A 24,874-nucleotide genomic window follows, 5' to 3' on the forward strand; every position below is an offset into this window, starting at 1 on the left:
GTTGTGAAGCGCTGCTTTGCTCCGCTGTGACGTTAGTTATAAAGGCCAAAGGGAAATGTCCGGGACCGAGTTGGGACACTGGCGTCAGAAGGCGTTAGCTCTAAGGCACGTTTGGTGGAGATGTTTTCTTTGACGGTCTCCGTCCTCTGGGTGGAAAGCTCACCCCCTCCCGGAGCCCGCGTTCCCGGCCGGCTCCGTCGCGCTCAGGCCAGGAGCGTCTCCGGCCGGCCGGGCAGGTGCGGGCCCGGCGCGCGGGCCGAGGCCGCGTGCAGGGCGTCGGGCAGCCGCACGGGGCAGTACAGGTGCGCGCAGGCGGCCGGGCCCCGGAGCGGCTTGGCGGGGGCCGGGGCCGGGGCGGCCAGGGGCGCGAGCAGGAGGGGCGGCGCCTCGGCCACGCCGAACGCACCGAGCGGCAGCAGGGCCCCGGCGGGCGCGCCCGGAAGCAGCGCGGGATAGGCGGGCGGCAGCGAGCAGGGCGCCGCGCCCCACGGCGGGCGCGTTCCGGGGCCCGCGTCCCCGGAGCGGCGGCTGCGGAAGGGCTTGCTGAGGATGCTGTCGATGGCGAAGGGGCCGGAGAACCTGCCCGCCGGACTGGCGCGCCCCTCGGGCCGTGCGGGCGAGCGCGCGCGGGGCGTGGCCGGCGCCGGGGCGGCGGGCGCGGGCGGCGGAGGCGCGGCGTCCAGGGGCCGGGGCCCGGGGCCCGGGGCCGTCGCCCGGTGGCTGAGGCGCTTACGGCGGCGGCGGAAGACCCCGTCGGCGAAGGTGTACTCGCTGCTGGGGTTAAGCATCCAGTAGTTGTCCTTGCCCCAGGGCCGCGAAGGGTCGCGCAGCACCTTGACGAAGCAGTCGTTGAGCGAGAGGTTGTGACGCACGGAGTTGCGCCAGCCAGTGTAGCTGCCGCGGAAGAACGGGAACTTGCCCATGAGGTACTCGTTGATCTCGGCTAGCGTCAGGCGCCCGCCCGCCGAGTCGCGGATGGCCATGGCGATGAGCGCGATGTACGAGTACGGGGGCTTGGGCCGCCGCGTGTACGGCTTGCCGCGCGCGCCCGCACCGCCGCCCGCGCCCCCCGCCGCCGCCGCCGCCGCCGCTGCGCCCGCCTCCTCCGCGCCCGGCCCTCCGCCCGCGCTCCGCTCGCCGCCGCCCGCCAGCGCCACGGCGCCGCCGCCCGCCGCCGGGCTGTTGGCCGCGCAGTCCCCGTCCGAACCCAGGGAGTCGTCGCCCGCGGCCGACAGCGGAGACGGCGCGTCGCGGCCGCCCGCCCCCTCCAGGTCACCCCCCGGCTTGTCCCCGAGGCCCTCGCGGGGCCCGAACACCTCCAGCTTCATGCCCGCGCCCGTCCCCGCCCGGCGCGTACCCTTTTCCTCCGCGCGGTCCTGGGCAGCGGGCGCCGGGGGCGGGGTGGCGATCCGGGGCCGGGGTCCTGGCCTCTCTCTCCCAGAGCTCGCCTTCCTCTTGGAGAGGCAGTCGTTTTCCGGACAGGAGTCCCCTTCCGCTGGAACTCTTCTTTGGAGGGGTTGTGCTTATTGGGTGAACCGAGAGGGGCGGAGAGGCAGCAGTTGGGGGGGGGGGCGTGTTGCCTTCAGGTCGAGGAGTGGAGACTTCGGGGGAGGCGTGCAGGGCCGCGGTTCCAGCCTCGGGTGCCCGAGCGCGCGGGGCTTCGAGTTCCTGCTGGAGGAGGAAGCGTGCACATCTGCTTTCCGTTCCCGAGATGGGGGTTTCTTTTCTGCAAGTCCCCGGCCCCGGGCAGGCGTCCTCGCGGGCCGAGACGGTGGCGGCTGCTGTGCGTGCCACGCACGCCGGGGGGGAGGGTCCGGCCTTCAGGCTCTGTCGCCCACGGAGCAGAGTCCTCGAGGCCGTGGCGCCCGCAGTCGCCTTCCCGCCCCCGGGCTCCGGAACAGCATCTCCACGCCGGCCAGCCGCGGCTCCGTCTCGCCTCCACCTTCGGCCCGGCCCAATATAACCCCGCGGCGCCCCGCGGGGGCGGGGCCTGGGCGCAAACCGAGAGGGGTGGGGAGCGAGGTGGCCCAGGTGGCCGCAGCTCCGGAGCGGGCGCGCACCAGGCGGGGGCCACGCGGCGGCGCGGCTGCAGGTTGTTTGTTTTGGGTCCGCCCGGCCCCGCCCACCGCCTCCCGCCAATGGGAAGCGTGCGCGCGGCAGCGGTGCGCGCGTGTGCGCGCGAGTGTGCGTGTCCGCGAGTCCGCCCGCCCGGGAGGGGCCCCGCGCCCTGGAGCTCACGGAAGCGAATTGGGCAAGTGGGCACGGCCGGGGGGCACCTGTAGGGACACCTGGCGGGGTTGGGGCCCGCGGCCTCCCTCAGCTACACGCGGTGTGTTGGCTTCTGTGGGGGTTAAAACGATGCTGCTTCCCAATGCCAACCCCTCTCGTCGCGGCCGGCGCGGGGGGGCGAACAGCGGAGAACGCTCAGGACACACTCTGCAGTGACCGCCCGCCGGAGCCGCATGGTGTGTCCTTCTTGGGACTTCATTTTGAGGACCGTCTCTGTCTGGTTTCCTTCTTTAATGAATAAACTAGTGGACTTGAAGTTGGTTACGCTTTCTGAGATGACCTTGACTTGCTCCCATGTTGGCCTCAGATTTTCTTTTGTCTTCCTTTGCCTCTTCCTTTACGTGGCTGGTGGCCCCTGCGAGGAGCGGCGGGTCCCCTGCGCCCGCGCCGTGCGGTTCTGCCTGCGCGGCTCCCACCCCCGGGAGGGCGGTTCCGGAGGGCGAGGGCGGGCGCAGTCCTCCTCCGGGACCTTCGCTGTGGTTGTTTCTGTGGCAGCGGCGACTGACGGTGGGGAGACAGGGCCGTCTCTCCGCGGCGGGACGTCGGGGCCTGACGCCCAGGTGGCGTGGATGCTCCCGGGAGGGGCGCCCGCCCTTCGAGGGCGCATTTCTAACCCGCTGCCCTTCCACGCCGGGGTTTCGTCCTTTTCCGGCCTTTGTTGCAAATAGCGACGGAGCTGCGAGTAGGCGGGACCCCCGCCCCCGATGTTTATTTTATTACTTTCCACCATTTGTGCAGAAAACGTACACAACCCTGTCTTATCTTCATTCAGGCAGTTTTAAAGGCATTCAGCATGGGGCCCGAAAAATGACGGGCCCATCGAGGGCTCTGTTGTTTTTGGTGTTGGAGGAAAAGCTCTCATTTGCAGAGTTCAGACTGACTTTCTTGCGTGCCTGCGCGAGTGGGGAGCGGGCGGGGAACGGCTTTCTTCCGGAGCCAGCCGCCCCAGAGGGCTCAGCTCCGGGCCGGGGAGTTCGTGGTCCCCAGGACCTGGGGCGGGCAGTGGGCCGGGACAAGAAAGCCGCCAGGTAAAGAGCCGGGGTAAAAGCCATTCGGAGTGAGTGCTGTCCTGGTCTGACCTCTGGGGGCGGGCGGACGAAGGCCTGTTTTATGCGGGAGATAGGCCGGCAGGTTGAGGTGTGGGCCAGGTTGGCCGCTGAGACACTCCAGGGCCTGGGTGGCACGGGGACAGTTCCATCTTAGAGACGCCTACGTGAGCAGCCCTGCAGGCCCGGCCACCCGGCCGCCACACCACTAACCCCCAGGCAACCGAGCGCCTCTGCTTTGCACCGGCACTCACCTGGCGGGCAGCTCCCCTCCCCGCCTCCTTCCCCATCCGCAGCCCCACCTATCTCGGGATTGCCCTCCAGGCCCCGCAGCCGTGCTCAGGGCCCTCGGGTTAGTCTGGGAAGTGCCAGTGAGCTGGGCGTGTTGACGGGGATTTTGTTCAGAGAAGAGAGAAGAGGATCGCGCTCCCCGGGCCCCGTTGCCACTCACATGTGACTGTGTGACCCTGGGGCTGCATTCCTCCCTCCTCCGCCTGTAAAATGACGCCCATGAGGAGGGACTCCTGCGCCAGATAGGTTTTTGGCACCGCTCCTTTCTCGGGGTGAATTACAGCAGCTGCATTTCCACCGCTGGGGACTTGGAGGGGTCTTTGGGTGAATTTTCAGCGCCCCGAGAGAGTCCTGCCCCTCCCCTTGGCTCTGCTCCAGGCTGCTCGAGCCTGGCCTGGTGGGAGGGGTGCACTGATGTGCGGTTGCTCTCCCCGCCTCTCCCCTCCTGCGGAGTCCCCGCCAGGGAAGTAGACCCCCTCTGCCTGCAGCAGCAAGCTCTCCTTCCCCCATCCCAGCATCCTGGTGGGGAAAGGACCAGCCAGTCACTCCTGGGGGGGCGGGCCTTCCCTTGCCTGGGGCTGGGCCACTAGTGGGCCGCCGGCTGCAGGTTTCGGGGGAAGAGGGTGGCGTGGAGGTGGGAAAATTCTCGCCAAGAAAACCTTTTCTATTTTCAGAGTGACTTAGAACTTTGGGAGGTGGGGAGTGGGCTTTGGAAAGGAAGACCCCACTGAGAATGGGGGGCAGTGGGCCACCTGGAAGGTTAAAAAGACCCCCAGGCGCTAAAATGCAGGGCCCCAGTAGGCCAGGAGTTCTGTCTCTTTTCGTCACTGCTGTGTCCCCAATCCTTGCCTTGAGAAGGACACGTCATGAACGCTGTGCCATTCGCTGAGGAAATGCATTTGTGTTCAGTTTCCCTTGTGATTGACTTTGCTCCGTTACCTTTAACTGTTCTTTTACACCCAGGAAGTCCTTCCCCTGCTGCAGATATAAGAAAACAGAAATGGTTGGAGAAGGGCATCCCTCCTCTGCATCTGTGTCCACGATGCCCTCAACGCCAGTGCAGGTTACGAGCTCAGACACTGCAGACGTTTCACGTGCGGTATTTTGTTAGTCCACAGATTCCCTAGAAATGCTTGGAGATTTCTGCTCCCTAATTCTCTGTCCTTCGGGGATCTGCCGTTGATGGGTTAATGATAAATGCCTGTAGGTGGAGCCTGACCAAACACCTGCAGGGATGGAAGACTCTTTCCTTCATTTATTCCCTTGCCCTTTAATTTCTGTGGCGATGAGGGAATAAACTCTGGCACAGGATGAGTTCACGTTTCAGTGATCTGCTGGGCTCCCTGAAGTGGTTTTAGGCAAAGGAAGATAATGCATCCATCTCCAGACACCAAGAACTAACTTAATTGGAAACTCTCTGCAGATTTGGAACTTGCTGTAATTGGATGCTGCTTCACCGCCCCAGTGCCTAAACCTTGACGTGTAATTCCTAAAATGCCTGCGGGAACTTGGTCGACTGGGACCTGACTCCCAGTGGAAACATGGGTGGCTGGCCCCGGGGGGGTTAGGAGTGCACAGAGCCTCCGGGCACCAAGGGAACCAGGGAATCACCTCCCTCACGCTCTCCCACCCCAGCGCCCCCTGACACCTGGAACCAGCTGTGAGCTTCTTGCCTGGTTACCCTCTGCCAGGAGCCACCGTTGGCCCCTGGGTCTGGAGAGAAGGTGGACTTAAAATTGCCTTCCCTGGGGACCTGGGCCTCTGGAGAAGTCTACACTATAATGCCGTGAGAGCAGCTCTTGTTGTGAGCCGCAGGCCACGGACTTGGCTTTGATCTAAGCTCCGCCGCTTGGGAAGCAGAGGGGGCTGAAGGTCGGCGGGCCTGAGGTCCTCTCCAGAGCTCCAGCCCAGCTTCCTGTACACCCTGTTCTCATAGTGAAAAAATGGGGGGGGGGGAGCACTTTGCACTTGGTTGTAGCCGAGGCCGCCTCGGTCTGTCTACTCCTGTAGACGTGGAGCCCTTGGGAAGAACCTGCGGGGATGGGGGTGGGCGCACATCCAACCCCGGTGTGTGTGCGCATCGTGTCGTAGACCTGGCCTTGCTGGTTTGCGCTCTGCCACTTCTGTCCCCAGAGTTCCTCTTGGTCCTCAGCTGGGAACACGGTTTAAGCAAGGAACCCAGCATCTGTCCGGGCGTGGTCCACGAGGGGCAAACCCAAGGGCTGCGCTTGAAGATTCTTTGGAGAATCCAGGGGTCACAACCAGAAGAAACCCCCCGTGGGCTCCACTGAGCTGTGGGAGCTCCCTCTAGGCGGTGGGTCCTGGGAGTGGGGAGGGGCGGGGGGTCGGCACAGTGATGGTGGAGAGGAGAGGAAGGATCCAGAGACAGGGATGGGAAGGGCAGAGGGGAGGGGGCGTGAGGATATGGGGGCTCAGCCCCAGTGCGCGTTGGGGGGTTAGAGGTCAGGGAGAAAGCTGCCTGATCTGAAGTTCACAACAAACCCTGCACCGTGTAGGGAATATTATCACAGAATGAAAGCAAGCCCCGGGTAATTTATCACAGTAAGATGAGAGCTTTGATGCTGGGGTCATGGAGCCGTCCTCAGAGCTGACCACGTCCAAGGAACCCTCCTGGTCCAGCTTTAGCCCAGTTTCCTTTTTACCTGAAGTTCTTTAGTTTGGAAGTTTTAAAAGCAGGGCAAGAAAAACTGAGCCTCCCTTTGCAGTGAATTATCCAGTCCTGTCTTTTAAACGTTGAGACTGTCGCGTCCTATAGTAAATTAAAGATCAGACTCTCCCCGATGTTTGTCAAAGGAGGAGACTATCTGTCCCTCCACGAGGAGAATTGCGGTGGGCGGGCTCTGACTCCCAGGCCCCTGGCTCTGCTCCTTCGTCCTGCTGTCACAAGGATCTGGCGAGAGAGGGGCAGGTGGCAGACGGGACCTGCTGTGTCCTTGGAAGAAGACGACGGTGCCTGCAGGGCCCACTCAGCCCTCCCCACGGGCAGGGAAGGGTCTGTGCCACCCCTGCCTTGGCTGGCAGCCCCAGCTCTTGGACCACAGGCCAGGCTTCTGCGCGGCGAGTGCGGGCAGGAGGGGCGAACTCCCCGTCACCCTGGAGAAGGTGTGGCCACTTTGGACCCCGATGGAGACCTTGGAGATGGATGACCTTGGGTTTATGTCTCTGCTCTATCAGGCAAGTCCCCAGACCTCACTTTTGTCTTTTTAACCTAGAACAAGAACTGCTGTCAGAGTTGAAACAAACATCCCGATCAGTGTTTATCAACTTACGGCCCCTCTTGTTTCATCTGTATCTCCCCCACCCTGACTTCCCATCTTCCACTAGCTTTTTATGAAGCAAATCCAAGACATCATATTTTTTCTTCCATAATTACGTCAATATCTTTTAAAAATATGGACTTCTTTTTTACAAAATAAAAATGTAACCCCATCACCATTGTCAAACATTGAAAAATTGCCAGTATTTCCATAATGTTACCAAATATCATCATAATTAAATTTTCCCAATGCTTTCATTTTTTAATAAATAGTTTAATTAATCCAGGGTTCAAATAAGGTCCTCTTGCGTTTGATTGATAAGTCTTCTAAGTTTCTTGAATCTATAGATCTTTCTTCCCTTTTTTTAATTTAATTGTTAAATAAGCAGGTTGTCTGTCCTGTAGAAATTTCCTGTAATTTGGATTTTGCTGATTATGTCCCGTCCGTTAACACAGTCTTCTGCCTGCTGTGTTTCCGGTGAATTGACAGATCTAGAGGCTTGACCATACTCACTTCTGATGTTTTTTTCAAGAATTCTGATGATGTTGTGGATTTCTGTCAGGAGGCTCATTATGACAGGGTGTTGCTCTTCTTGTGACTTAAGGCTAATCAGTGAATTCAAATGTGAGCTTGACTCATCCACTTCAAAGCTCCCCCATCAGCTTCTCGCCTCCTGGTCTTTGCAGCCGTCGCTGAGAAGTGCCCTGACAAGTGCCCTGACAAGTGCCCGTCACCATCAGGGGTGGCAAGATGGCGACATTCTCTCGTTTATTTACAAGCTCTAAACGTATTTGAAGAAAAACAGTTCCTCATCAGCTCTTTGTCTCTTGGCAATACCGTCTGTGCAGGAAAGAAGGTTAAATGCCTGATTCCTTTTATTTACTTCTTTTCAAATAATTTGATAGTTCTTCTAGAATCCATCAAAAGATACACACATCTCTATAAATACCATAGTTAACAAATAGGTCTTTCACATATATGGCTTGTTTAAATCCATTCATAGCTTCCTAGACTTCTACTATGACAAGATATTCCAGACTCATTTTCTATTTCCTGCCTCATACCTGGAGTTATCTATTTATCCAAAGTATCCCTGGTTCTTTATAGATAGAAATAGTACTGAGGGACCAAAGTCTGAGTTCTAGACCTGTTCATTGCTCCTGGGTTGGTCATTGTTTCTAGGACTTTACAATGGACAGTACTAGGGAAAAAACTTTCTTAAAATATATGCTATTTCCAATTCCACTATGGGATTACAAGGTTTTCACTTAGGTTTTTTAAAATTTTGTGTCTATATCTATTTTCCCTTATGCTGAATATCACATCAACATAGCTACTCATTTGCTTTATCATTCCTGTGTGTGTGTCTCTCTACCTATTCCTGTTTCAGAATGTCACTTTCAATTTTTATTATTAACATTGTAAGTGCTGAAAACAATTTGAGTTTTACTTGCTGTTTTTTTTCTCTACGGGGATATAGCTCACTAGCTACACAGTCACATTACCGAGTTTTAAAGTTACTTGAGATAATTGGACCCTTGATATCAGGTTAACATCATTTGGTGCATTTTGCTTTTTGTTTCCTTCATTGTTTTAGTTTTTTCATAATTATGTAATACTTATCTGGCTTCAAAATCAAAGCTGTAACCTGAGTTGTATTCAGGAAAATTTAATTTTCATCCCTGCTTTTTCCACCTTGCCTTCTTCTCTACTCTGTAGGTAGCCATTTGATAAAAGTTTAAAAATTACCCTTTGCATTAGTTTGCTAGGGCTGCCATAACAGGATAACACAGACTGGATGGCTCAAACAACAAAAATATATTTCTCATGGTTCTGGAGGCTGGACATTGCAGATCAAGGTGTCAGCAGGGCTGGTTTCTTCTGAGGCATCTCCTTGGTTTGCAGACAACATCACAGCACCATGGACTTGGCCAGTGAGAATGGAAGGTACATAATTGGTGGCATGTGTTGCATGATGTGTAGAGGGCCCATGTAAGATGAGGGGCTCGATTGTTTGTCAGAACATGCTGTGGTTTTAGGTGGTCTGACCATATATTCACTGCCCAGAACAGTCCCATTTTCTGCTTGTTGTCCCCATGTTATTATTATAGGGTCCCCCTTCCTGTTAAAAGTGTTGCAGTTTTGGACAGTAAATTCTACGGGCACCCTAGTTTGGGAGGTCCAATAGATAATAATAAAACTGATGGTCTCTGTGTTAAAAATGTTAGGGCTATCATTTTCTAGTCCTGGCTTGAAGTCTGAGCTCTACATTATTCCCAGTTAGTTTCTTGGCAGATCCTGGTGCTAAGCCAGACTCAGCCTGTTCTAAGGTCTCCTCCATTCTTTTCGTAAATGATCCCATGAGCCTTGGACTTTGGGGTTCAGCTTTAGCTGGGAAGAGCCTTGTCCTGGTCTTTCCCAGCCTAGGCTGGTCCATTCAAGAAGCGGTCAGCTGCTTTCTAATTAATTCCTCCTCCCAGGACGGAGTCTGTGTTGTTACCTGAAGTAGGCTGCATGCCCGTCTGTTGGCATACGCCGCCCACCTGGAAAGGGCGGGCAGGATTGTGTAAGGCTGCATCACAACATGTTGTGCAGAATGTGAACACTGGGTATAATGTTCAGAAAGCATGCTGGCAAATGCAGACTGAATCAGACTGAATCAGCATATTTGCTTTTGCAAAAATGAAAATAACGTGTCCTGTGTGGTGCTGATGGTGATCTGCCCGAATTCTCCCTTTTGCGTTTGGAGGATTCCTACAACTTCTCTACCAAGTTCTTCCCAAGTTGTAGAAAGAGAGCCATCTCTCCATATTACTGCTGTTTTCATGTACCTCGAGTTATGTTCTTCACTTTCAGAGTCTTCCGTGTCAGCTGGTTTGCACACTGCCTTCAAGTTCACTTACAGTCTATGGGGCCGACTTTGTTCTCAGGCCAGACTGGAATCAAGCTATTCTCTGTTGAATTTATAGTGCCTAGTGCCCTAGGAATAGTGCCCAAGCTATTCTCTGTTGAATTTATAGTGCCCTACATTGTAGCCGATATATGATTTCTCCATTTTAAATTCCCCATCAGGGAGTTTAGATTATTTCTCTTCCCCCTTCCTTCTCATTTAAGCTCTTTATCTGTGAATTAGAAATTATCCTGATCGTGGTCAATAGCCAGCAGCCTAGCGCTGGTGCTGCCATATTAAAGAGAAGTGTGTACAAGTTATGATGGGCAGTTGCACCGAGTGGAGACTACGGGCGTCTTTAGGAGTGTTGAAAAGTTCACTTCAAAATTCCACCAGACCCCCATCTAACTCCTTAATCTTGGCTAAATTAAACTGAGTGTTGACTATGGAGCAATAAGAAATATTATGATAATATTATTCTACTAGTTTTATGCCCCAGAGTATCTGCCACTCAAAATAGTTGATCAGTTTATATTTTTAAATGAATAAACACATGACATCATTCATGTGTTTAAAGCACTTCAAAAAGCTTTTTGTTATGGAAAGTTCCAAACACTTATTTTAAAATGTGGAGAAAATAGTATAATGAACGCCCATGTACCCAATATCCCACTTCAACAACTACCAGCTGGTGGCCAATATTGTTTTATCCTTACTTCTTCCATTCCCCTGCCACCTACATTTTTTAAAAGACAAATCTCAGATATCATATAATTTCATCTGTATTTCACTATGTACTTCTAAAGGTAAGAACTCATTTAAAAATATAACAGTACCACTATCATACCTACAAAATTAACAGTAATTTTTAATATCATTAAATACTCAATAGGCGTTAAATTTTCAATTATCTTAAAGATGTCATATTACTTTAAAGTCATTTTTATTGAGGTGCATTTTTCATGTAATAAAACGTACCTATATTAAGGGTGCAGTTAAATGAGTCTTGACAAATGTACACACTCCTGTAACCACCATCATAGTCAAGTTACAGAACGTTTTCACCACCACAGGAAGTTCTTTCATGCCCCCTGCAGTCAATTTCACCTCCTCTTCCCATCCTCAGCCCCAGGCAACAGCTAATCTGCTTTCTTTCACATTTATATGGGCATAGAAATATAGATATATATCTATCTTTTTCTGGCCACTTAAAGCATTTACTGCTAACAATTGGTTCTCAGCAATTTGGTTATGATGTTCCTCGCTATGGTTTGTGTTTATGCATCTTGTGTATCATTGAGCTTCTTAGACCTATGGATTTGTTGTTTGCATCAGAGATGGAAAATCTCCAATTGTTATTCTGCAGATAATTTGTTTTTGCCACCTACTCTCTGTCTTCTTCTTCCTGGACTCCAGTTACATGTGTATTTGACTACTTGATATTGTCCCACAGGTTGCTGAGTTTGTGTGTGTGTGTGTGTGTGTGTGTGTGTGTGTGTGTGTGTTTTGTCTTTTTTCCCTTCTATTTATTATTTGAATATTTTCCATTTCAACGTCTTCCTGTTCACTGACCTTTCTTTTGTAGCACCTGATCTGATGTTACAATTGTCCAATTAAATTTTCCCAACAAATAATGTATTTTTCTTCTCTAAAAGTTCCATTTGATGCTTTTTAAAAATATTTTTCTTCTGTCTCTTCATTATGTGCATGTTTTCCTTTGAGATTTTAAGTATACGTATAAGAGCTTTTTAGAAGTCCTTGTCTGCTGTTTCTAACATCTCTGTCGTTTATGGATCTGTTTCTTTTGACTGATTTTCCTTCTTGTTATGGGTCATAATTTGCTGCTTTTTTGCATGTCTAGTAATTTTTGATTGGATGTGGGACGTTATGGGGTTTAGGTCGTTGAGTGTTTGGATTTTGTCTTCTTAAAATGTTTTGGAATTTGTTTTGCTGGAAAATTAAGTTACATATTTCTGATTAATCCTTGCCAGGTTTGTATTTAAGCCCTTTTTAGGGCAGTTCTAGACTAGTCTGTACTTTAGGGCTAAGTTAACCCTATTACTAAGGTGTGCCACTTCTGGCATCTCTACATATTGCTCTGGGTGTTCAAGCAGGAGTGTCCACTATGGCTGGTTAGAATCTGCATCCCTCCCAGCCCTGTGAAAGCTCTGGGAACTGTTCTGATTTTACTTCTTCTTCAGTTCTTTGTCCAGCCTTGTAGAAATTTCCCCTATGAATGCACAGATTTGGATTCAGCCAAAGGCTCAAGGGGACCCCGTGCAGATTTCTGGAACCCTTCTTTGCACAGTTCAATTCTCTCTGGTACGGCCTCCCTGAACTCTGATCTGTTTCCCTCAGTTCAGATGTGGAGCTCCTCTTGGATGCTCCTGGCCCTTTGCTGTTGTTTTAAATTTGCTTTCAGGCAGAAATCCAGGAGATTGTAAAACTCAGCTTCTTTGTTTCCTTTTCTCCAGGATCAGAGTCATATTGTTTGATATCTTACGTCTAAAAACGTTTTTATTTATGTTTTGTACAATTTTCTATTTGTTTGGGGGAGAAAAATAATCTGTACTGGTTTCTCCTTCATGGCCAGGAATTTAAGTTGTAATTTTAAAAAACAGTTTGTATACTTGAATTGGGATTCAAATAAAATTCACGCAATTTGATTGGCTGGTGTGTCTTTTTACCTTTTTAAACAATTAAGTCCATCCTTCACCTTCCTCGCTCTCTCTTTTTTCTTCCCTTTTCTTTTGTTGAAAAACCGGCCAAGTTTGTATGTTGGGTTTCACACATCATTCTGGATTTCACTGACTGTGTTCCCATGGTGTCGTTTAACTTATTCCTCCATACACGTTCCCTGGTAACTGGTGATTGAATTGAGAGACTCGATCAGATTCAGATTAGTTTTTTTTTTCAAGATGACTTTAAAGGTGTTGGTTGCTTTTCCATCAAGCGGCACATGCCTTTTTGTCGTGTTAGCAGCAACTGATGCTCAGTAACTAGAACATTTCATTTAATTTGCTGATTTATCATAGAGACTGGGCCTCAGCGAGGATGAATTTCTAGACTGAGCAAATGGGACTATTATTTCTAGCCGTGTACTTGTTTTCAAAATATCAATTACAGTGACAAATTGGAGCTCCAATAAAGAGTGGAATGTTTTTAAACTTGCTCAAAGAAAAGTTGACCCATTTTTACAAAGTGGAAGGAGGCCAGCCTGAATTATATCAATCCATACATGTGACTTTCAAAGTTGTGCTCTAATTAAAGCTGGGCTCAAGCACTGCTGCCAGGGGAAAGACACCCTTTCTCTGCAATGTGAGGCAAGAATGACTTTTCGGATCGGTCATAAGACACGGATGCTTCTGTGGTGCTCAAGGGCGTGTTAAAGCTTTTTCAAGTGTAAATTTGTTTAAATATGTCCTTTCTTGGTAGTTTGTGGGGATGACATATTAGCTATGAACGTAGGATTTTCTAGGTGAAGTTGAATATCTGTCCTAGCTCAAATACTAGTTGACATGATACTGTTTATTTTTACAAAGCACTTTCCACTAGGCTCTTTCTTTTCTTCTTCCTCAAGATTTTTCTCAATATTAGCAACCTAATTTTGTAAGACATGGAAACTGGGGCACAGAAGACCCGGGACTGGGAGAAGCTCGTTCAGCTCCTGGCCTCCGCTGTGGCTGACACCCTCTCCCCTGCCCCACCCCATGCCCTGGAACACAGCCGGAAGGTTCTCCAGTCTCCCCACTCAGCATTCCTGTGCAGAAGAACCAAGGCCGGCATTTCCCTATAGCTTTTGGGATAGAGATCGCAGGTCTGGCGTGCTTGTGGTGTCTTGCTTTGAACTTCCTTTCTCCGTGGTGTCTCGGACTCTCTGGGGCATCTTTCCAGGTGTTGGTTGATCGTCACTGGTAAGCTCGACAAGCAGAGCGTGTAGGTGCTCCCAAAGTGGTCCAGGCCACACAGGCAGTCCGTCTGCAGCCAACCCCTGTCCTTCTGGAGTGCTCCCAGGATGATTTGTATATTTGGTGAAGCACAATATTGGTTTCCCAGGCTCCATGTGTTTATTTTGGGAGCATTGCTGTGTTAGTGTCCTTCACCCATCACACTCCAGATACCCCTCAGAGGGTAACCTCCTCCTCTCTAAAATATTTGTTTAGTGTGGGATGTTTGGTTTCGACTTTCTGGAAAGTACGTTTTAAAGGATGCTTCAGCCATTTCAGCTCAGGTGTGGTGACAGCCACTTAGCGTTGATGTGACCGACGTTTTCTTCCTGCCACACTGGACCTGATATTCTTGGCCTCTTTGTCTCATGCTCCTCAGGGAAGTAAAGTTAAACTTTATCTTCACTGTTCTTGTAGAGCTGCAGCCACCAGACGTCCCAGATTTGGGCAAAAGCCCTATTTCAACTCTTCTGACTAATGGTCCACGCAAATTGTTGAGATGCTGTCCGGAATTCTGTATATTTCAATGTTGAATCCGTGTCTCCCGGGCTGCCTCCTTGAAAGTAGAAATGGACAGAAACATCTTTTGTAAGGTCTCATCTCCTGTTGATTTGAAAACTATTGTCGTTGGATTTTACCGCAGGGAATTATTTTTCTAGTCTGGGTTACCCTGAGACAGAGGCTGGGAGAGAGGCTTGTAGGCAGGTGGTTGATTTGGGAAATCATGCTGGGGAGCAGGAAAAGGGAGGAAAGGCAGGGAAGATCCTACAAGCTGCCTTATGGTGGGAGACCGGCCCCCAGAGGCCTCCCCGCGTGCCTGGAGAAACGCGTCTTGGAAATGTCTGCTTTAACCCACAAAGGGAGGAGCCTTCCTCCGCGGCTGTCTCCCGCTGGTCGGCGGTGGCCCAGGGGTCACTTCCTGTGTTGGTGCCCAGAGGTCCCAGCAGGCACCCGAGAGACCTGGCCAAGCTGCCTGTTCAGAGCTGGTGGCAGCAGTGGCTGCAAGGGGAGGTGGGCCGGGGGGCTCCAGCGGTGCCCGCCAGTGGGGTTGGATGTTTTACTGGGACAGAGGGAAACAGACGCCCCATAAGTACCTTTACATGAAAGTACCTTCTTCACTTTTTACCAGATCTCCATTCATGTCGAGACGTGAGTCACGGTGAGAGAGAGCGTCTGCCCTTACGGAGCTGCTCACGGCCCCTCCCGAGGAGTCCATCTGCATCCCGTTTCCAGTGTCCCCCTGCCCTGGAGGGGGCACAGTGGCTCACTGCGAAGAAGGTACATTTATTTATTTATTATTATTATTTATTTTTATTTATTTATTTTTTTTAGAAGGTGCAGTTAAACCAGCACAGTTCTGAGGGCCTGTCGGTTTACCAGACCCAGGTCAGTTCAAGCAAATCATGCGTCCTTTTCAGTATTCTCTTCATCTTGTATTATCTTAAAGGGCATTGAAGGACTGGTCACCGGAATTGTGCGGAGGGACTCCTGAGGATGGGAATGTGTTCGGCTGGTTGGACCCACGAGCTTGTAGCAGTGAGGCCTCAGGGCATCCTGACTCGCGGAGGACAATTCACTTTGCCACGGAGACCGGGCGGTTGTCTTCCAGACAGGAGCGGGCGCGGGGCTGGGTCGGGGGGGGGCTGCCCTGTCTGCTCGGAGCCCCGTGCGGGGCTGGAGGCCGGGGCCGCTCCCTCCTCTGTCTGCTTAGACATGCCGGCCAGTGTGGGACGCTGTCTGTCTGCTTGAACACAGTGGATGCTCATGACGGTCTGTGAGGACGGGGCCGGCGGGGGGCCCTGGGGTGTGGCTCTGGCCGAGGCCCCCATCCTTTCTGGCCCCGTAGTGCTGTCCAGTTGCCTCCTCTCTCGGCAGCTGTTTCCTCACTGGGGGAGTAAGTCGTGGGGAGGATTAAACACGAGCCTGCTTGGAGACAGTCAGCTCAGCACGATTGCTCGGTGAGTGACGAGAGTGCGGCGGGTCAGCAGGCAGTGCCGCCCAGGCCCTGGCCGGTTCCTGTGTTCTTCCCCGAGGAGGCTGTGAGTCAGGGAGCTTGACCTGCCCACCCCCGAGGCCTTGCGCGAGTTTAGGCCGCTGCCAGGACGTTTACAGGGAGCTTGGCGATGCTTTCTGGGCCAAGGGGCTGCCCAGACTGTCCTCGCGAGCCAAGGACGTGTGCGAGCCGAGGGGCCTTTGGATGCTGACCCTGGCCGGCGTGTGGCGCTCCCGCCTCGCGGCCCCGGGGTGTCCGAGTGGGTTCTGAGGCCAGGCCGTCAGGGACGTGTCCGCCTCTCTCCTCGGGTGCACTGTGGTCCTGCGCGCCCTAGGCCCCCGTGAGGCTGGGGGTCAGAGGCGTGAGGAGGGGCAGGCTTCTGACCTTCCCACCCCCCCCCCCCCGGCTGGACTGAGTCCTTGGGAAACAGCGACTTCACAGACGCTCTCAGGAGCTCACTACACGCTTAGCCAGGGTGGAAGGAAAGCTCTCCTGCACCAGGTCTGGGCGCCTCCCGGGTCAAGTTCTCAGCTGACGTGGGGTCACCGTTGCCCTCTGGGCGCTGTGATCTTGTGGGGACGTGCAGACCCAGAGGACGTGGCTTGAGAATGCTCGGACGGCAGCACGTGGAGGACAGCAGCATAGAGGCCGGGCGCCCGGCGTCCACCGGGAAAGGACCTCTCGATCGGGTGAGTTTCGAGAGGGTTTGGGGAAACTTTGCTACCGCCCTCACCCGCGGGGGCAAATGCAGACCTGGAGTTTTGGAAAAGAACGGGCAGGACGGCGCTTTTCTCCACGGCGGGCGGTGACCAACCCGGTGCCCTTCTATCTGTTTGGCTGTTTTGGGCCGGGAGGCAGCAGCCAATGTGCAGCATCTCACTCGCTCTGGCGACACCCCTGTGGGCCCGGACTCAGCGCGTGAGGATGGCCAGCCGCCCAATGTCAAGGGCGGGGTGGGGGGGTCTTGGCCTCAGGCTGACCACAGAGACCCCAAGCTTTACACCAACGTCTCCTGCCCGACACCCACCGGGATGCGGCTGGGTCTCTGCACCAAGCGCCAGCATGGGCCCCTCCTGAGCATTTTTACCCATGGTCACTTCACAGCTCCATGCTGCCGCTGGCCTGCATGTCGGCCGATCGTCAGGTGCAAGCGCAAAGCTGAAAGTAAATCAGACCCCCCCCAGTGCACAGGGTCCCCTCTGAGAGCTTCCTGGTCAGCGTGTCACTGGGGCGACGTTCCTGCCTGAGGAGGAGAGGCATGGATGTGTGTGTGCACGTGTGCATGTGAGTGTACAAGCACGTGTGTGTGTGTTTGTGCGTATGAGCACATGTGCCATAGATGCGTGTGCACATGAGTGTATGCATGTGTGTACATGTGTGTATGCACGTAGGTGTGTGAGTGTGTTCATGCATGCATGTGTACCCATGTGCATGCGCGTGTGTAGGCGTGCATGCGGGTGAGTGTCTGTACGTGAAGGAGGATTGGAGGGAAGTCCAAGTGCCTGGAAGCGTGCGTGAGGTGTTATTGGAGCCGCCTGACTTCCGGCCACTTTCCTGCCATTGACCAGCTGACCCAGTCCCTTAACTAACCTATTTGGAGGTTAGTTCCGTCAACGGTTAAACACAGGGATTGGACTGGATTATCCCAAAGAAGCCTTCGCGATTCCTGGTGGTGAGCAGCTCAGAGCAGCCTCGAGCCGGCCTCGCCTGTGGCTTCTCTTGCGGACCAGCCTTCCTTGGCGTCTGTGCCCTTGAACTTGGGGTGTGTGTGGTTCGCGTGCCAGCCCTTCTTGTAGGTTTGTTCTAATCCTCCATCTGGGCAATGCTGGTTTTGGCTGCATTTCCCAGCTTCCTCCTAAGAGCTGTGATGGGTTTTACCTCCTATCATGTGGCCCCGAGGGCTGTGGTGTCACCCGGTTCACAGGTGAGCTGAGCTATGGGACAGCCCCGGGGACGGGCTGGAGGGCAGGGGGCAGCACCCGCTTGCTGACGCCAACGTGACCGCCCTGGGGAGGACCGTGGGTGCCCAGAGCCTGGGCCTCCAGGCCGCCCAGCGAGCACTCAGCCCTGACTTAGAGCTGCCGAGATGGGACGCTTGTGTCTTCCTGACCGAGGGCTTCTGCGCGGGGGCGCTGGCGGGAGGCTGCCTGCGGAGTGTGAGCTGATGCCTGGCTCCCGTCAGGAAATGGGGACCAGGAGCTGTGCTGCTTGGAGGGTTTGGGGGACACCAAGGACATGACGAGTGCAGAAGGGCTTGGCAAGTGCACGGCCAAGGGCACGGTGGCCAGGCTCTGGCCAGACGCACCTGGGCCACATTGCACTTCGGTCAACTGTGCGTTTCCTCCTTTGCAAGGAATCGGGTTCCAGGCGTGGTGGGAACACCACTGCCAGTCTGAAGCGCTTTGGGCGCAAGAGCAGAACTAGGGTCAGCCGAACCGAGGCCAGAGGAGGGGTGAGGGCGAGCTAGGAGGGGTGGCTGGGAATTAACCGGTATTGAGGGATCGGGTATCAGCTGGCGAGGGGATTGTTTTGGTCCTGATAGTGAATTAAGTGGATCACCTTTCTCATCTGTCTTCCAAGGAGTTCTGATGTATTTGGGATCTTGTTTGTAAATTTTAACTCTGCCACCCTGTATAATAAAAGGCAAAGGCAGAGGCTTCTAGGGCTACGGGATGGCTCTGGACCAGCCCCTGGGGCCTGCAGCTGTGGGCGGCAGACAGAGGCAGCCTGCAGCCCTCCAGCTGGGTTGTTGAGCTCGGGTGCTGTCCCGCGGGGCGATTTTGGAGACACACAAGCTGAAGTTCTAGGTTCCGAGCAGGGCAGCCAGGTCGTGGAAGCTTCACCTTCCTCCGGGCGCCCACGAGGCCTCCTCTCTGCTCCATCTCTAAGGGCCCCGGCGGGGAGGGTGGGTGGGCAGCGGGCCATCGGCTGAGACTCGGGTCCCATGAGGCAGAACGCTCGATGAGCGTTTCCAAGCCACCGTGTGACGTCGTCATCGTTTCCCCATCTTGCTGACGAGGACCCTGAGGCCAAGAGCCTGGAGCAACTTGCCAGACGCCCGGGTGGCGCCCCGAGGCCTGGCCTCTGACCGCCCCCACCCCACCCTTGGCGTGTGCCCTGCTTTCTGGAGGACGGTCTGTCAACAAATCTTAGTCTCTGCTTCAATAAAGGGAGATTTAAGTTTGGGAATGAGAAGAAGAGGGTTAGCTCCGTTGGAACCATCCCCAGTGACAAAAGCCACTTCTTGGGGGGGGGGGGGTGGGATGGGGTGGGGTATGGCAGAAGGGGCAGCAAAAGTCCTGGAGGGGCAACTCAGCAAGAGACCCAACAGAGCAGGAACCGCTGCTTCAGCTGACTCAGTCCGTCTCTTTCTTCCTCCCTCCTCCTCCTCCTCACGGCCAAGCCCCTGGCTCGGTGACTGAGTCACCAGCGAAATGTGACATCAGCTCAGCCCGCCTGCTCGCGACCCTCTGTGCGTCAGGGGTCCTACATCAGGCTCTTTCCAGCCCTCGCTCAAACCCCTACACTGAGTATAAACGGAAGTGAAAGTTGTAAATTGGCTGTAAATACATTCCACAGAGAAAAAGTAGCCAAAAATGACAAAGAGTTTATTATTCTTAATATACGAAGAGTTATTGCTAATTAAGAAGAAAAAGATGAACACTCCAATTGTCAAATGGGCGAAGGGCATAAACACATAACACCCCCAGCTAGAATCATCCCTAGAAGAAACACAGAATCAGCCCACTGGCATCTGGAGGTAAGTGGAAGCACAGCCCCGCTCGAGGACACGGCTGTGGAGGCAGGTCTACCTGGACTGAGTTCTGGGGTCGCTGTTTACCGGCTCCTTGACCTTCGGCAAGTGAAGCTCGCTCAGCCTCTGTTCTTCTCTGTGAAACAGGGGCGGCGGTACCTGCCTGCAGGCTTGTCGTGAGCGTGAAAGAGAGAATTCCGTGAGGAGCTTAGCGTGGTGCTTAGTACACAGCACGCTTTCATCATCACTGCTAGCAGTACAGGTGCGTTGACAACGAGGCATATTCGTAAGTTCACACCTCACTGAAATCAGAGACAGGCAATGAAAGCAGCAGTGGAATATTATTTGTTGCCTATCAGGTTGGGAACAAGGTGGAAGGATTGGTGACGGCCCCTGTTGGTGAGGTGCTGAGGCAGTGGGACCCGGCACCCACCCTCCATGGAGCGATTTGGTGGTTTGCACTAACGCTGGAACCGCAGACAGGTTTTGGCTCTTTCTTCTGCTAGAAGTGAACCCCACGGAGGTAATGGGACCAGTGCACAGCGATGAATGTGTAAGGATATTTATCCTGCCATTGTTTGTATGAGCAACAATTCAGAAGCAACTATAAATGGATCAAATTAACATTTTTTTAATAGCAATCTTTATTTATTTATTTTTATATTTATTTATGGCTGTGTTGGGTCTTCGTTTCTGCGCGAGGGCTTTCTCTAGTTGCGGCAAGCGGGGGCCACTCTTCATCGCGGTGCGCGGGCCTCTCACTATCGCGGCCTCTCTTGTTGCGGAGCACAGGCTCCAGACGCGCAGGCTCAGTAGTTGTGGCTCACGGGCCTAGTTGCTCCGCGGCATATGGGGTCTTCCCAGACCAGGGCTCGAACCCGTGTCCCCTGCATTGGCAGGCAGATTCTCAGCCACTGCGCCACCAGGGAAGCCCCAATTAACATGTTTTATACCTTAGATTTACACAATGTTATGTGTCAACTCTATCTCAAAAAAAAAAAAAAAAATTCAGAAGCAACTTAAACATCCCTTAGTGAGGTTGATTAATAAATTGCGCTTCCTCCGTACGAGGGACTCCTACACGACCTCTAACAGCATAATGAAGTGTCCTAGCCCTCCACTGGCCATCATGGGTGAAGCTCTCTGACACTGATGGATAAACAAAGTGGGTTGTAAAGTAACATCTTCCTGTGTCTCCATTTGTGTCCATCCACCTGTTAGTTCAGAAACAAGTTTGGAAGGATGCACCCACTTTAAGATGCCGACATTCCTTTCTTCTTGGGAACTAATTTTATGATTTGACTTTTGTGTGTCTATTATCTTTCAATTAGAAAAGAAGAAAGGAATGGATTTTTTTTTTTTTGTCTTTTAACAGCTTGCTCTATAAACAGAGATCTGCATGTTGATTTTGCTCATGTAAACTGACTAGGAGTTGTGGTCCAAGAACACATCATCCTAGCTTTCTTCCTTTTCTTTTTTCCTTGTTTGTCATTCAGAAGCGTTTCTTCATTCTTTAGTCTATGACTCATGTAGGAAGGCATGAGAACCAGTGTTTGGCAAGATCTTTCCACGCAATGGAGAGAACCTCAGCCTTGGCGCCAGTAAAAGGCAGGCACGTGGGCTTGCCTCTCCACCCTGATAGTGATGCAGTTCTGCAGGGGTGGGGTGAGCTGGAATGATCCGGCATCAGACATTCGGCTGCTATCACACACAATAGCCCTGGGGCCAATGGCAGCAACAAGACAAACTTAAAACCTCCTTTGCTTGTGCTGCTGAGAATCACTGCAGCAGAAGGATCCCTGAGGCGTCCGCCGCACTGTTACCCGGCCGGACACTGAGGGGACTCGGAGGGTGCACCGCGATGGCTCCCATCAATCCTCTCACCCATCTCTTCCCCTCCTGGCTTGAACTTCCCACCGTAAACCGGACGTTCACGGGGCCCCAGTCAGCCTTGTTCTGTGCCGTGTACAATGTTTAGCAACCGTTGCTCCATTTGAGCTGCCCAGAGCCCTGGGGGCAGGCAGGGCAGGAATCGCCATCATCATTTTGCAAATGAGGAAGGATCTCAAAGAGATCTGGGGCTTGGCTGGGGACACACGGCACGGCCAGAACTGACTCTGGGTCCTCTGTCCCCACTGGTTTTGTCTTCTTCCCTGTGACTTCACAGCTCTTCAGAAAGCCATTGCCATCATGCTCCGTGGACCACCCGAGATCTGCCCTTCGGTTTCCTGACTGAGACACACAGTTATAAACTGTGATCCTGCACGTGCGCGTGCGCAACACACGTACACAGAAACAGATGTTTCAAGAAGCAAAGCTTAACCTTTCTACCCCGTGTACTCCATGACTCAGCTGTTTTCTAGTCTTTTCATTCCATTCCATCCTATTCTTTTTCCAAATAGGAAAAAGACCAGTAACTTGATTTCGTGACCCCTGGGGACGGTCCTCTGGCTGCCCAGCGAGGCAGATTTGGGATTCCTGTGAGCAGCTCCGGAGGGTGGGCTCCCGGGCCGGGGTCGGTGGAGCCAGAGGGGAAGGGCTGAGCTCGCCGTCTCTGCAGGACGGAAAGGGGGGCTGGGCAGGGTGGGTGCAGACGGAGGCGGGCAGGTGTGCATGGTGCACCTCTAGGGCTGAAAGGTCTGCTTCATTTTCCTGCCCCCTGTCTTTCTTTGCATGAGGATTTTCCCGGTTGCCTGGAGACCTCTCGGCCCTGCCTCCTTCCCAGCTTTGGGACAGGCAGCCTCGCTGGGGAGGACCGGGCAGGACACGCAGCCTTCCCGCCCCCCCACCCCCACCGCCTGGTCAGGGCGTCGCGGCCACGCCACCAGCTGCTGAGGGTTCTCACTGTGGCCGCGCCCCTGGGTGACCAGACCAGGGTCTCCCTGGAGTCGCCGTGGGCCTTCAGCAGACTCCGGGCCAGGGTGCCCTTGAGCTGCACCCCGACAGAGACCCCACCCAGCCCCGGGATGGGGAAGCCTGCAGCCGGGCTCTTCATCTTTTCTGGTCGGAGATCGTTCTGAGCTCTGACGGACCTCATGAACCTTACAAAACACACAAACACACGTGCATAAGAAAACTGGGGGGAAAATGTCTCGTGTTTCACGGATGCAGAAGTCAGTACCTGTCCAAAGCCAGGAAAGGGCTGTGGACCCAGAGGATCCTAAAGGCTGAAATTCAGCGAAGGTGGTGCTAGAAAGTGAATTCACAAGGAAAATTCTTCCTTGCCAGCTCAATTTTATCTAGATTATCTGATGAATCTGTCTGTTGGCTTTGGGCTTCACAGAATCAGCCCTCTTCTTTTCCATACTCTTCCCTAAATTTCTAACAAGTTTTCCTCGTACGTTAGGCTGTGTATCATTTATGCTGGCACCCGATTATCCCCCATCCACGCTGCAGGAAGAGCTGCCTCCAGGAAGGCTGCCTGGAGCTGGCCAGGCCCTGTCTTGGTCCAAGGGCTCCAGCTTCTTCTTCCTCTTTTGCTACATGTCACCCCCACTGGCTCTCGATCTGGATCTGGATCTGTCAAACGGGGTAAGAATACCCTCCCAGAAAGTTCCTGTAGGGATGAAATGAGATTGTTCAGCAATAAAGTATTCAGCACAATGTGTAGCACACAGGAGGTGCTCAATAAATGCAGACTGTTATCATTATCACTGGCCACTGCCTGCACTTTGGGACTCTGCGTGAGCTGGGTTACTTCGTCCGCATCAATGTCGGGCTTTCCCCTTCCTTCAGGTTTCTGGTGTGTGTGGTTAAGCGTTGAGGGCGCGTGTTTGCGTTTCTAACCACAGCATTAGACTTGGACTCCAGCACTGTGGTCCCCCCGTGCTGGGAGCCGGCTGGCGTCTCTCCCGTGTGGCCCCAGGTCAGGCTCAGAGCGGCACCAGAGGTAGGGCTGCTGCCCTGGGACCGCGAGGAGGATGCTGGCGACCGCCGCGCTGCTGGCGTCTCATGTCCGAGCTGGCGCCCCTCCTGCTGTATTGCTGGGCTGCCTTCGGCTCTGCTTTCAGAAGAAGGGCCACTTGATCTAAAATTTATGGTTTTACATGCGTCTTTCTGAGCACTCGCAGTAACTCTGAGCTGCTTCAACCTCATTGTTAAATTGGTCCCTTGCAGCCTTATTTTTTGTTGCAATGAGTGAAAAAGCTCCTTTGATGGGCGAGGACAGTTGTAGACTCTTATTATGGTTACATAATAATTTACACTTACACAGATTTAACACTTCTGATTCTGATTTCTGGTTTAAGACACGGCAAAAATCCATGTTTTCATTTTAAAATTATGTGCTTTTCATAGACTCATAAGAAAACGTACGTGGCTGTTGTCTGGGAGCTTGAGAGCAGAAATCGCCGTGTCTGCCTTCTGTGTCTCCTTAGATCCCAGGGCAGTTTAGACGCAGAGGAGACAATAAATGCCTAAGGCACTTAGAAAAGGACCAACTCCCAGTTTGTATGAAGTGGTGGCCAAGGGATGAACGCCTGAATTTAAAAGGCAGAGCAGCCAGGTCAAGGGGGCCGAAGCCTCAGGACTTGCAGGGGGCTGGTCCCTGTCCACAGAGGGCCTCCCCAGAATACGGCCTCTCTTCTTGTCTAAAAGATGGGCCTTGGGAAGGGTCAGCAGGAAGGAGAAAGCTAACTGCTACAGTCAGTGCTTTGGTGGAGGAAGGTTCTAGATCACAACAGGTGCCTGTCATTGGGGTGAAGTGTCTGAGGCGTGAGCTGTATGGCTGGTCAAGGGCTCCTGGCTTCCCTCCGGTCAGAAGATTGGTGGGTTTTGGTCAGTATTTAATGACACAGAACAAAAGTCACAGACAGGCCATGAGGAATCAGAGCATGAGTGATTGGGTTGCAGAAGGTGCTGTTTTCTATTCTGGTCGTTCTCCGTGCCCTCGCCCCCCTCCCCCCTCCCCCTCCCCCCTCCCGCCATCACAGAGCAAAATGCAGGAGGGAGAGGAATATACATGTCCCCAAAAGCATAGGCAGCCTTTTCTGCTTTAAAAGAGTCAGCATGAGTCACTCAGCAGGTGACAAAAGTTTAATTTAGAGAAAACAGGGGAAATAGCAATCGTTTGCCCACAATTTTGTTGCCTGTATCCATTAGGAATAAGATGAGTTATCAGTGCTACAAAACTCAAATTAACAGTGAATCAAACCCAAAATGCTTGATGTGCCCCTAAAACATTGGAAGATGGGCAGTCCGGGGCTAGCATAGCTATTCCACCAGGTCCTCAGAGGCCCGGGTTCCTTCCTGCTGTCTGTTCTGTCACTCCCTAGGTTTCATCATCCACCATGGATGTTTGTGCTCCTGCCATCACACTCACATTCCAGCCAGCAGGAAGGAGAAAGGGGCAAGGAAGGGGGCATCTCTTCTTTGTATGCAGGATTTC

The 24,874-nt window shown here is 53.2% G+C and overlaps 1 protein-coding gene across 1 annotated transcript; it reads right to left on the reverse strand.

Annotated features, from left to right (window-relative positions):
- Window positions 1-203: 203 nt before the first annotated feature.
- FOXQ1 (forkhead box Q1) lies at window positions 204-1,520 on the reverse strand. Its single transcript, XM_068559476.1, has one exon. The coding sequence runs from the start codon at window positions 1,326-1,328 to the stop codon at window positions 204-206; it is 1,125 nt and encodes a 374-aa protein (XP_068415577.1). The 5' UTR covers window positions 1,329-1,520.
- Between the last annotated feature and the right edge of the window lie 23,354 nt (window positions 1,521-24,874).

This window comes from Eschrichtius robustus, chromosome 12, assembly GCF_028021215.1.
Source record: "Eschrichtius robustus isolate mEscRob2 chromosome 12, mEscRob2.pri, whole genome shotgun sequence".
Classification (NCBI taxonomy): domain Eukaryota; kingdom Metazoa; phylum Chordata; class Mammalia; order Artiodactyla; family Eschrichtiidae; genus Eschrichtius; species Eschrichtius robustus.